Genomic DNA, 12,975 nt, shown 5'->3' on the forward strand with positions numbered 1-12,975 from the left:
CTTGTCACCCCCCCGAACCACCCCCCCTCCCCCGCTGGAACCTCTCCAGCAGCTCCTCCTTGTCATTTAAATAAATTCTGAATTCCCAGCTTAAGCCTCCAAGCTCACCCTTTCATGAGCTGACTGTTCCCATCTCTCCTACCACTGATCAGCCCTTCTCACCCTCAGCCTTGCCTCTCCAGCTCCCAAAAGCATCCCTTCTCCTTCTCAAACACAGTAAGTTCACTCCTGCCTCAGGATCTTTTCTCTGGCTGTTTCTCCACCCAGAAGGATCTTCACAGATCTTCATGCAGCTCATTCTTTCTCATTGTTTAGGTCTCAGTTCAAAAGTTGCCTCCCTCCTGGGGGGTCTGGCTGGCTCAGTGGTACAGCGTGCAGACTCTTGATCTCAGAGGCCTCAGAGTTAAGCCCCATGTTGGGCGTGGAGCCTACAATAAACAAACAAGCAAACAAACAATAAAGTAAAATAAAGTAAAATAAAATAAAATAAAATAAAATAAAATAAAATAAAATAAAATAATAAAAAGTTGCCCCCTTAGAAAGGCTTTGATTTTTTTTCTTCCCATGTGTACTGAGCAATTACTGTGTGCCTGGCACTGTACCAGGTGCTCTATAGGTAAGCCATTTAAATCTTCCAACAACGTAATGAGGCAGGTGCTTTATTAGCTCAGAGAGATCAAGTGACTTGCTCAAGGTCACACAGCTGAGAATTGGTGGTGCTGGGATTTGAACCCAGGCTGCTGAGCCCCATTCTTTTTTTTTTTTTTAAACGTTTTATTTTATTTTTGAGAGAGACAGAGTGTGAGTCGGGGAGGGGCAGAGAGAGAGGGAGGCACAGAATCAGAAGCAGGCTCCAGACTCTGAGCTGTCAGCACAGAGCCCAATGCAGAGTTTGAATTCACAAACCATGAGATCATGACCTGAACTGAAGTTGGTCGCTCAACTGACTGAGCCACCCAGGTGCCCCAAAATCTTTACTTATTTAAGTCATCTCTACAACCAATATAGAGCTCAAACTCACGATCCTGAGATCAAGAGTTGCACGCTCCTCTGATTGAGCCCCCAGGTGCCCCTAAATAGATCATCTTTTACAAACCTCTCCCAAATAAAATTCTAAATGAAGTTGTTATAGTTGTTGTTGTTGTTGTTGTTGTTGTTGTTTACCTTGAACTAACTTTGAGAATTTCAGAGGGTCTCTGGAACATCTCAAAAAAGATCTGTTCTCTCTCCCTATAAAAAGGGAAATGTTTATAATGCTTATTTGGTTTATTAAATTTTGTTTATTAATAATGCTTATTTGGTTTATTAAATAACAAAGTAAGCATGCCAAATAGGAAGTGATGTTTAACCTTCTTAGTTTATATTTGTATGGGTATGTTATTAACATAAGTGTTCCAGAACTTGTATAAAATTCCTAAAAATCTGATAGGCCCTGGTTTAATGTTACCAGTTATAATTTCAGGTTTCATCTTAAAATGTTTTGTGTCATAGAAACATGTGGTTTTGGAGTGCTGGTGGGGGTCTGGATCTGACGGCCAAAAAAGAATTTTTGAGATGTCTTTGGTGCAAAAAGGTGATTTTATTAAAGCAGGGGGACAGGACCCATGGACAGAAAGAACTGCACTGGGGTTGTGAGGAGTGACTGATTATGTACTATGGATTTGGGGGAGGTCAAGGCAAAAGGGAAGTTTTTGAAAGGACTTCCATATGCAAGAGCTTTAGGAGCTAAAGAGGGCTCCTAAGATACTGGAGGCCTAGCTATTGTCAAGCTAAGGTTGTTTTTCCCTCTAGCAAAGCATTAAGACAGTAGGGAGTTCCTGGAGAAGTGTTACACTCAGCCTGCCTCAAGTATTTTTCAATGGGCTGCAGGTTATAAAGAAATTTAATTTTATTTACATTTTCTTCTTGCCTTTGGTACCTACATCACTATGGAGGGAAGGGTGATGTTAGGCTGATGTTAGGAGGCTGAGTCTATGGGTTTCTGGAGGTTAGGCTATTGATAAGATTGCCTTAGATGTCTCGTACTTTACTAAGACATATGTAAACTGATGGAGACTCAGGTCCTGCATGACTGTGATCTCTATGACTTAATTGTTTGTTTTTCCGTTTCCTTTGTTCTTGGGCAGACAGGAATGCCTGAGGATCATCACACATATCCCATGGCAGGGAAGAGTTACTAGCTTGTGCTTTGCCCTCAGCTTGCCTTTGGCTCCCTCACCAGAAATAACCAAATTTCCTTGTTGATTCCATCATAATAAAGAATGATCAGGGGCGCCTGGGTGGCTCAGTCGGCTAAGCGTCTGACTTCAGCTCAGGTCATGATCTCACAGTTCATGAGTTTAAGCCCCATGTCAGGCTCTGTGCTGACAGCTCAGAGCCTGGATCCTGCTTTGGATTCTGTGTCTCCCTTCTCTGACCCTCCCCTGCTCACACTCTATCTGTCTCTCTCAAAAATGAATAAACTTAAAAAAAAAAAAAGAATCTTCAGATCTTTAAGCATGGATATTTTTAAGTCTTTTGTCATTTGCACTCTAATGCTTTTGCAGAAGTGAGTTTCATGGAAAAGACCCCACCAAGTATTCTTGACCATTGACACCACTGCCAAATTATTGTTAGAAATAAGCCCATCGACCCAATCAAAGGAGGGATGCAAAGACTCGGAGCACAGTGAAGTGAGGTTTTAATCAATGTTCTTGCAAGAGCAGTGTCTGGTGGATAGGCACACTCGGTGAAGTTACAGCAATTTATTTCCTAGTATGCAAGTCCCTCCTCTGGTTCATTATTGGCTGATACTACAGAGGTTTACAGCCTTACCCAGATGTCACCTATGCCCATTTAGGCAAAAAGCTGTATGATTGGAGTAAATGTATATTCCCTGAGGTGATGCAGAGACTCCTCCCTTTGTTCTTTCACAGATGCCCATTGCAAAGCCAACAAAAATAAGCCCATGAAACAGGGGAAAAAGGACCAGGAGGTGAAGTGTCTAAGGGCTTGGGACTTCATTGTGGTGGGTGGGGTTTATACATATTTCCAATAGGTTGTAAACCTACTAGTAACTAGACAGCACAGCTTTTATTTGGTATTTCTGAAAGCTAATCTTCTCTCTTACTTCTCACAGGTATCAAAAGTTGGGTGCATATTTCACAACTGAAGAAGGCCACATCTGACATTTGGTCCTGCGTGAATGCTGAAGACCTCAAAATGAAATTGACTAGGAGGAGAAGTAGCTGAAATCAAGGTAGACTGCTTTTTCCCAAGAAGTTAGATTGATGAGGGAGCATAAGGTAAGCTGACCTCCTTCCCCCACCCCAGGGGGGGATAGTGTGGCATTTCTCAGGCACTCCTGGCTGCCCTAAAGCTAAGAGAAGGAGAAGACAAATGATTAACTGATAAGAGATCACAGTCAAATAGGACCTGACCCTCCATCAGTCTTAGTATATTATGAGAAAAAGGCAATCTTACCAATAGCCTAACCTCCAGAAACCCATAGACTCAGTTTCCTGGAGCCCCAACATTACCCTCCCCTTCATAGTGATGTGAGGAACAAAGGCAAGAAGGAAATGGTAGGTGAAATTAAATTACTTTGTAACCTGTAGCCCATTGACAAGTACTTGAGACAGGCAGAGAATAACATTTTTCTAGGAACTCCAAGTCCATAGTATATATAATCAGTCACTCCTCACAACCCCAGTGCGGCTCTTTCTACCCATGGGTCCTGACCCCACGCTTTAATAATATCACCTTTTTGCACCAAAGACATCTCAAGAATTCTTTCTTGGCCGTCAGCTCTGGCCCCTCACCACTCCAAAACTGCATCAGGATCTAAGACATTTCTTTCCATTCCTCTTTCCCTTTCTGACCATTCTTTTCCTAATTCTTACAGTATAAAGGTCTTTATTATAGTGTCTTTCTTGGATCAGATGGCTCCCCCAAATGTAGGGCAACAATCAGGTGGAAGTTGGTTGTACTGGTCATGAAAGGATTAACTCAAGGCAAAACAAAGGAGATAAAAGTTTATTGAATACACCACAAGGAAGCAGCAGGTAGGACATCAGAGGAGAGACTGTCTACAATGAGACAGTGGGTGGGGATTGTTTTTAAAGGAGGAAGGTGAGGAAGTCTGGTGATCTATGGAATTTTCCCATTTTTGTTTAACTGTGTCTGGTAGTAAGTAGCCCATTGCGTAGTTAGGGTCTATGGATCTTTTGAAGTGGGTCCTCTGATGGGCCAGTCTGTATTCAGCCAGAGGGTCACCGTGGGCCATTTCTACATTCCATTTTTCAAGTCTGTTTGCCTAAAAGCAGCCTCTACATTTTGATTCTTTTCTTCACCTTTTACCTTCTCCTGGCCTGTAAAGACAATGCCACTGTGCACATATCTCAGGCCATTATAAAGGAAGGTAAATCGACTGTTGGATTTGCTATGCTGCTGGTAATCCTATATAGTTCTTTCTGCTTGTGACAAACTTCTTCCTGATTTCCAACGCCTCAGTTTCTCCAGAACAATGTTGCTAGATAAACACCTCTGGGGAAGTGGAGACATGTGAAATACACAAAATACGTAAACAAGTCAACTGGCTTAAAGAAGTATCTTCAGGGGTGCCTGGGTGGCTCAGTCAGTTAAGTGTCTGACTCTTCATCTTGGCTCAGGTCATGATCTTGCAGTTCGTGGGTTCGGGCCCTGCATTGGGTCTCACATTGGGTTCTGTGCTGATGGTGTGGAGCCTGCTTGGGATTCTCTCTCTCCCTCTTCTCTGCCCCTACCCTTGTCTCTCTCAAAATAAATAAATAAATTTAAAAATTAAAAAAAAAAGAAGTATCCTCAATATTCTAGCTGCTTTAGATCATGAATATTGTTTGGCTGGTAATAATTATTATTGTCTCCCTACACGCTACATTCTCTCAAAGTTTTAAATGCATGTGTGCAGCCATTGGTCATCCACCAAATGATCTCTCTCCAACTGGAATGACAACAGAGAACAGAAGGATGAAACCAGTTCCAAGAATACAATCCTGACATCATCTCTTGTGTATATTATACTGAGACCTGTAGAGACAATGGTAACTAAGAGTCACACTAATACTGATTTAAAAAAAAAAAATCAAACCATTCAAGGGAATGATCAAAAAAGGGGAAGGGGGAATCAATTTTTAGGCCCAAGGTACAGTCATTCCTGCCTGGGGTACCAGGTTAACAAACTGAAACTCAGATAACTTTCATGTCCCTGTAAATACTCTGCTTGACCAGAAACACATTAGATTTAGCCAATCCCCAAATGCCAAGCCTGAAAGAGGACTTCAACTCTCTCCATTTTGACTTCAAACTTTCTAATTGATTAAATTCTTCTTTCCAGTTTATTACACAACTCAAGCAAAAGACCCTGCAGACAAAGTATCCACTTATGGGAACCAAAACTACCTCCTGAAGCAGTAAGGACTGCCCTGAGCCAGCCAGATCCCACCCATGACAATGCTGGACCATACCTTTACTGCCTTAGGTACCCACCGAACTTTGTCCCACATTTTCCTTATATAAACCTGGAAATACTTTCAGCACTTCGAGAGTCTTTGAGATCTTTGAGATGCTAGTCGGCTGTCTTCCCCTCAATGAAATAAATTCCTCTCTTGTTTCACTACTACTTATTGCTCTGCCTTTAGATTTTGTCAGCAGTGAGTGGATAAACCTGGTCTGTTTAGGACCCCCAGAGACAGGTGCCCTTGCATCCCTGTGCCCCGGCTACCGGCCAACTCTGGGCTCTATACTTCCTTCCTTCTTTCTTATTTATTTTCTATTTTTTCTCTTCCTTGTTACTTATTCTTTATTCTATAAAATCTTCCTGCCTCCTGCCCCATTTTGCAGTTCTCTGGACCTTGGGAACAGAGACTACAGCTTCATGAGGTACTAATTACAGTTTGTTTGTATTACCGGTTAAAAAGAAACAATAAGCCCCCAAATGGAGTCAGTTTTGCTTAGCATCAAGACTTAAAGCCTAACCTAGTTGGAGCTTCAGCTTCTCCCAGGGGCGGAATTTTGAACCAATTATTTGGCAATTTCCTAGTCAGCACTAGTGAGGTAATCTGCACCATAAGACCCTTTGTCTTCCCCTAAGGAAAGGTAAACTTGGCTGAAATGTTCAACTCTTTTAACTTCCTTGCCCCATCTTCCTTCTGACTATAAAATCCTTCCATTTTGTACAGTTCCCCTGAGCGCCTTTCTACTTGCTACCTGGTATGCTGCCAGGTTCATGAATGGTTGAATAACGCCAAATTTACTTCGTTGAATTTTGTTTTTTTAACACACCTAAGTTGTCTTTTTAAAAAAATCATTTTTGGGGGGCGCCTGGGTGACTGGGTCGGTTGGGCTTCCGACTTCGGCTGGGGTCATGATTTCACAGTTCGTGGGTTTGGTCCCCACGTCGGGCTCTGTGCTGACAGCTCAGAGCCTGGAGCCTGCTTCGGATTCTGTGCCTCCCTCTCTCTCTGCCCCTCCCCCATTCACATTCTGTCTGTGTCTCTCAAAAATGAATAAACGTTAAAAAAATTAAAAAAAATTAAAAAATAAAAAATCAATTTTTAAAAATTTTTAAATGTTTATTTTTTTTTCAACGTTTTTTATTTATTTTTGGGACAGAGAGAGACAGAGCATGAACGGGGGAGGGGCAGAGAGAGAGGGAGACACAGAATCGGAAACAGGCTCCAGGCTCCGAGCCATCAGCCCAGAGCCTGACGCGGGGCTCGAACTCACGGACCGCGAGATCGTGACCTGGCTGAAGTCGGACGCTTAACCGACTGCGCCACCCAGGCGCCCCTAAATGTTTATTTTTGAGAGAGAGACAAAGTGTGAGCAGGAGAGGGGCGGGGGGCACAGAATCTGAAGAAGGCTCCAGGCTCTGAGGTGTCAGCACAGAGCCCAATGATGCAGGGCTTGAACCTGCGAACCACGAAATCATGACCTGAGCTGAAGTCAGACACTTAACCCACTGAGCCACCCAGATGCCCCCTCAAAAAAATCATTTTGTAACAGTGATAATCTGTTAGAGATGAATACTATGTATAGTATAGTATAATCTCTGTATAGAGATGAACTATTCACCCATGAAGTAATGAGATTTGCTACAAAATTATTCTACTGAATGAGGAAAGATTGATTAAGCAATCGTTTGGTTTATGTTGATTATTGCTGAAACTGACGAATGAATACATGAGGGGGTCATTATACTATTCTCGCCACTTCTTTGAATGTTTCAAATATTCCATTAACAAAAAAAGAAAAAAGAATATGGTGCTTTTCAATTATAGAATTTTAACACAGTTATGACTCCTGTTTCCTTTGATAAAATGGGTTGACTATAGGAGCATTATAATCACAGGGACGTTTTGAGGAGCAGTGCAAAAAGAAGTGCCTTATGAAATGCTGTTTTATTATTACTTACTATGATTACTATGATTGCCAACACTAACTAGTTGCCTTCAAGCGTTCCCTCTTCCTCTTCCTGCAATGGTTTATTCCAGTCTTCCTCTTCTTTCCCATAGTTCCTCCCTCCTCGTTCCCGTACTAACATCCCTCCCGCAGCCTCAGTGGTTTAGCCCGGCTTCCCCAGGGGAAACCCCGAGGGGCGGAGCAAGAGGGATCTAGGAGTAGCCCCGGCTACCTCTCCCTAGACCACTTGGATCGCTCCGCATTTGGAGGTGGGCCGGTAATCACGGGGCAGGGCGCGAGTCCCGGGCTCGGATTGGCCAGGGCCGAAGTAAACATCCGGCAGGGTGGGGCGGGGCCGGAAGTGGAAAGGGAAGGCGGCGGCTGAGGCTGTTCGGGAGGTTTCGGAGTTGGTGCCTCCAGGTGCCATGGGCAGGGCTGAGGCGCGCTGAGGGGTCGTGGGGTGCTGAAGGGGAAGCCGGGCTGGGCCATGGCCGGCGCTAGGGCAGCCGCTGCCGCCTCAGCGGGGCCCTCGGCTTCTTCGGGCAACCCGCCGCCTCAGGAGCCAGGGCTCGGGGAGCTGCTGGAGGAATTCTCCCGGACTCAGTACCGGGCCAAGGACTGTAGCGGGACGGGCGGCTCAAAGGTGAGTTCGAAGGTGTGATAAGCACAAAGAGAAGTTCCTAGGTTTGAGAAGTTACAGACGGAAAGGCTGAGGTCAGGGATCAGAGGAAGGAGAGCGGGAAGTTACCGGGGTCTGGACCTGGAGAGTAAGGGTCGGGTTTAAAAACCGGAAAAGAAGGAACTGGGCACACAATGAGCCAAGAAAGGACGTCCTTTGGTTTGAAACAAGGGGTTTGGAGGTCAGAGCTGAGGGACCATGTTCAGAGATTAGAGAGGGGAAGGTGAGGAGGGTTGTTCCCGTGTATCAGATGTGGGTACAAAAGCCCCCAGGTTTAAATGGTCTAGAGGATTTCTCCTGGTCAGAGGTCAGAGTGGAACCGAGACAAGAACCGGGTGTGTTGCTTCCTTATACAGGCTTAGCATGACTTTAGACTTAAGCTCATCCCTTTCCTTCCCCTAGCAGGAAAACAGCCCACACTGTCTCTATTCCTTTATCAAAAGCCAGTCTCAGTTCCTCTTTTTTCTCCCCTTGGGATTCCCTTTAGTCTCCTTATTGCCATATCTGGAAGGCATCCAGTCTAGTAAGGCCATTCCCATCCTAGGTACTGTTTGACAGTCAAACAGGAATCTTGGGAATCCTCCTCTTAATCCCCACGTGCTGTTGGTAAGTTTAATATCAGGCTTTCTAGTGGGTTCTGTTCCATTCTGAGCCATGGAACTTAGGGAACCGCTGGAGCATACTGCACTTGGCATCATTCTATTCTCTGGAGTAACCTAGGGGAGACTTCAGTAATGATGGGACTTCCCCACTCTCCAAACAACAAAGTGTTTTTCAGAGCTTAGCCTGAGGACCACCTGTTTCAGCATTCTTTGTTTGTTTTTAACTTTATTTATTTTGAGAGAGAGCATGCAAATGAGGGTAGGGCAGAGAGAGAGAATCCCAAGCAGGCTCTACACTGTCAGCACAGAGCTGCATGCGGGGCTCAAACCCACGAACCATGAGATCCTGACCTGAACTGAAGTCGGACATTTAACTGACAACCGCCCAGGTGTCCCTGTTTGTTTTTTTTAATTGTTTTCATTTGGATAAATAAACTTTGGTCTGTGAGTTTTTATTTTTTACTTTATTTTCTTAAAGTTTATTTATTTTTGAGAGAGAGAGTTGAGTGCGAGCACGAGTGGGAGAGGAGCACAGGAGGGAGAGAGAATCCCAAGCAGGCTCCATGCTGTCAGCACAGAGCTGGATGTGGGACTTTATCGACGATCCTGGGATCGTTACCTGAGCCAAAATCAAGAGTCGGACACTTAACAGCCACCCAGGTGCCCGTGTCAGCATTGTTAAAAATAAAGGTTCCTTGCTCCCATCTATTTCTACTGAGTCAGAATTTCTGAGGGTGGCAACTTGGAATTTGCATTTTTAAATAGGTTTCATCATGATCCTTATGTATCTTAAAATTTGAGAATTCCTCATCTAAGCCACTATGAGTTTTTTCCTCTTCCATCTTATACCCCTGAAGATTAGAGTGGTTATGAATTAGACCTGACTTTCACGACATCTGGCCTTAAAGCCTCTCCAAGATTCCTGATCTCTTGTTGACTTCTCAAGATATTACATGTCTTATGCCTTTTTTCTAGTGGACCTTTCCCCGAACTAAACAAGAACAGTTTTAAGAGAAGCTCTTCCTTCTATTTGACAAATAAAATAGAGTGTAGGGAGATAGCCTTGTGTGTAGCTTTTACTCATTACAACAACTAGAATGTCTAGGTACTTGTCTGTGGCTGTAGAATGGGGAATAATCTGGAGCCAAGGGAAGAAAATGGATTAGTGCTAAAGTAACCTAGAGCAAGAGTTCTTTATATTTTATGGATTGTGGACCCCCTTGAAAATCTCATGAAAACTGTAATCCTTTCCTTGGAATGCTTAACAGTTTCACTGCAACACTGCGGGGCTTAGAGACCCTCCCAAAGCATACTGCATATAGATTAATGAAATACACATCAGGGCCTGTGTCCCAGCAAAGTGTCTCTTCCAGGCATTGAATAATAATCACTGAGGCACATGTCATTCCCAGTGACCTGTCCAGGTCACGAACTGTCTAATTCTCATACTCAGAATCCCAGAATATTCTTTATGCTCAGGTGTCCTCCTCTGTGCAGGTTGAGCGCATTGAGAAGAGATGTCTGGAGCTGTTTGGCCGAGACTACTGTTACAGTGTGATCCAAAATGTGAATGGGGATATCTGTGGCCACTACCCCCAGCACATCGTGTTCCTGGAGTATGAAAGTTCTGAGAAGGAGAAAGACACGTGAGCATCATGTAACTAGAGTGTGCCTGTCTGGGGAGGCTCTGACAGCTCATCCACCGAGTCAGGAAGTTTGTGACTGGGTGGGGAGCTGGGCGGGGTAAACTCACTTTCCTCAGGTTTGAAGCCTTCTTGGTGTCTTTGGTTCATTCAGGGTTTGATAAGTTAGACTGACAAAGTAGTATGGCATAGAGTGAGTGGTTGGAAGTCACAGTAGTGGACTGTTTCTCCCCTACCTAGCGCTCACTGACTTAAGACAGCTTATTTCACACCTCACCTTTCTGAACCCTAGTATCCTTTTTTTAAGAGAGTATAGGTGGGAGGTATGCTGTGTCAAAGTTCTTAAGAGCACTTAACCATATGTAGAGCTTAAGAGCCTGAAGTCTGTGGTCAGACTGCTTGAGTTACACACTGGTTGTATAACTATCTTGAGCAAATTATTTAATCTTTTTGTCTTTTCATTTTCTCATCGGCAAGTCTCTGCCTCTGTTTAGAAAGTGGCTAGTGCAATCCCTGATGATAAGTGGGGCTATTACAAGCCTGGCGTATTTATTGTAAGAATCAGAAATAAGAGCTACTGTTTACTGAGGGCCTACCAAGGCCTGAGTGCTTTCTGTGGGGTAACAACAGGTGAAACAAAAACAGATATATAAGGCACCTGCCACAGGATACAACCTGTAGGCTGTTTGACACTAATAAATAATCACAGCCTGGAGGCTCCAGGAAATGGTTTATGTTGATCTCTGAGTTTGTTCCCCTAGTTTCCGTGCTTGCTGCTGATTTTAAGAGAATCCAGGAACTGTTGTTCACAGGATCTGTGAAAGCACGGCCCTGTAGGTGCGATATTATGATGAGTGCTATAGTAGAGTCATGCTGTGCAGTGTGGCAGGCCCTCGCTATTCAAAGTGTCCCTTCAGTGCACCCAGGAACTGGCTGGAGACTCTGAATCTTTGGCCCCAGAGCCACTGAATCAAAATCACAGCCTAACGAGATGCCCTAGTGATTTGGATGCACATTAAAGTTTGAGAAGTGCTTCTGCAGACAAACCAGGGAGAATGGTTAATTCTGCCTGGAATGTGTGTGTTTGGGAAGAACCCATGGTAGAGAGCCTCTTCAGCTGGAATTAGAAGGATGAGTCGCAGTTCTGACACGTCCTAAAGGACCAATTTGTATATGGTCTTGATCTTCAGGCCAAGGAGTGTAGACTTGTGGGTGTTAGTGGTTTTTATTATGTTAGTATCCCCTAAAATCATAGATTTTGGGACCCCTGAATCAGGATTTCCAGAATCTACATTCTTAGCTCCCTAGATGAATCTTATATATGCTGTAGCCTGAGAGCCACTGCTATATGCCACAGGGAGTCAGAGAAGGCTTTCAAGTAGAATAACCAGGTCAGAGGAGTTTAAAGACTAAACCTTAGTTTCCTTATCTGTAAAACGTAATGTCTACTAAGTGTGCCGTTTCACGACGTTGTGGTGGGGTTCACTAAGAAAAATGAATGTGTTAGAAAAACAGATTGTATGTAGATGATAGAAACTGTATCATATCCCCAATTGTGTAGCTTAAGAACCCCAGGGATCTCTGAGCCTAAAGATTTGGGCTTTGTGATGGCTCCGTTATACATGGTTTCTGTCTCTTCATAACTTCTTTCAGAATTAGGTAGACTCACCATCTATAAACCCTTACGCTAAAGTTTCTGAACAAGATCTCTTTTTCCTTGCCCTCACCCTCCTCTCCACCCCCTTCACTTTTGGCTGGTGGTTTTACCTTGGTGCCCTGATGGCATTCTGGTATTAAGCTCAGTTGTAGTCAGGATGGTGCTTCTCCAAGCAGACTCTGAGTGAATCACCTGGGGCTTTAGTTATAATGCAAAATCTGATTCAGTAGGTCTGACTGGGGCCTGAGCTCCTGCATTTTCTCACCAGCTGCCAGGTGATACCAGACCACCCTGTAGTAGCAGTGCATTAAGGAACTCAGTCTTGGTGACCTCACAGAAGCTTTTCCTGGAAGGAAACCAGTTCAGTGCTGACTCAGTCTAGCCCTTAAAGAAGAGGAAACTAATAATGTGTGTTGAGTGCCTACTGTTTGGCAGGTGTTAGGGTTCCACACAGTAGCTCACTCAAGTCCTGCACCTACTCAGTGAAGTAGGTAGTATCACTTCCATTCATTGTACGGAAGAGAAAGTTAAAACCCAGAGAAGTAACTTGCCTTTCCCTGAGATCACAGAAGTGGTAAGCAGGATGGGTTTAAAATCTGTGTCTTCCTCACTCTGCTGTGTCCATCTGTCTGCCTTTTCTTTCTGTCACCACCACACTTCTTCCACCAGCAGGGTCTCCCCTTCTAGGCCAGGGCCGTGGTGGTATATTCATAACCCTTAAGGAGTTACTGGAGTTTGTTTTACTTTTTACTCCTTCTAAGGCCTTGAATTCTGAGTGGGCAGTGCTGTTGAATTGAAGAGAAGGCAGTACATGCACATTCAGATGAGAGGAAGCAGAATTTTTTGTTTCTTTACATACCTGGCTTTGGTGTTAATATGACACTAATTAGACCCCATTACACAGGATAGAACTGGATTCAGGAAGCAGTTTAGTTCTGTTAATCCCCCTCCCCGGTTTAGCCCACCATCTGGGAA

The 12,975-nt window shown here is 44.1% G+C and overlaps 1 protein-coding gene across 5 annotated transcripts in view; it reads left to right on the forward strand.

Moving 5' to 3' along the window:
• Positions 1 to 7,769: 7,769 nt before the first annotated feature.
• Positions 7,770 to 12,975, forward strand: part of MTMR14 (myotubularin related protein 14) — a 45,838-nt gene continuing 40,632 nt past the window's right edge. For 4 of the 5 annotated variants that reach the window (XM_042910307.1, XM_042910342.1, XM_042910313.1 and 1 more), the window contains exons 1-2: positions 7,770 to 8,062; positions 10,198 to 10,346. In XM_042910307.1, coding sequence (XP_042766241.1) covers positions 7,907 to 8,062; positions 10,198 to 10,346 — 305 coding nt within the window. In that variant the 5' untranslated portion in view covers positions 7,770 to 7,906. The remainder of the gene's footprint in view (positions 8,063 to 10,197; positions 10,347 to 12,975) is intronic. The other variant, XM_042910324.1, reaches the window with a different exon arrangement.

Source organism: Panthera leo, chromosome A2 (assembly GCF_018350215.1).
Source record: "Panthera leo isolate Ple1 chromosome A2, P.leo_Ple1_pat1.1, whole genome shotgun sequence".
Lineage (NCBI taxonomy): Eukaryota > Metazoa > Chordata > Mammalia > Carnivora > Felidae > Panthera > Panthera leo.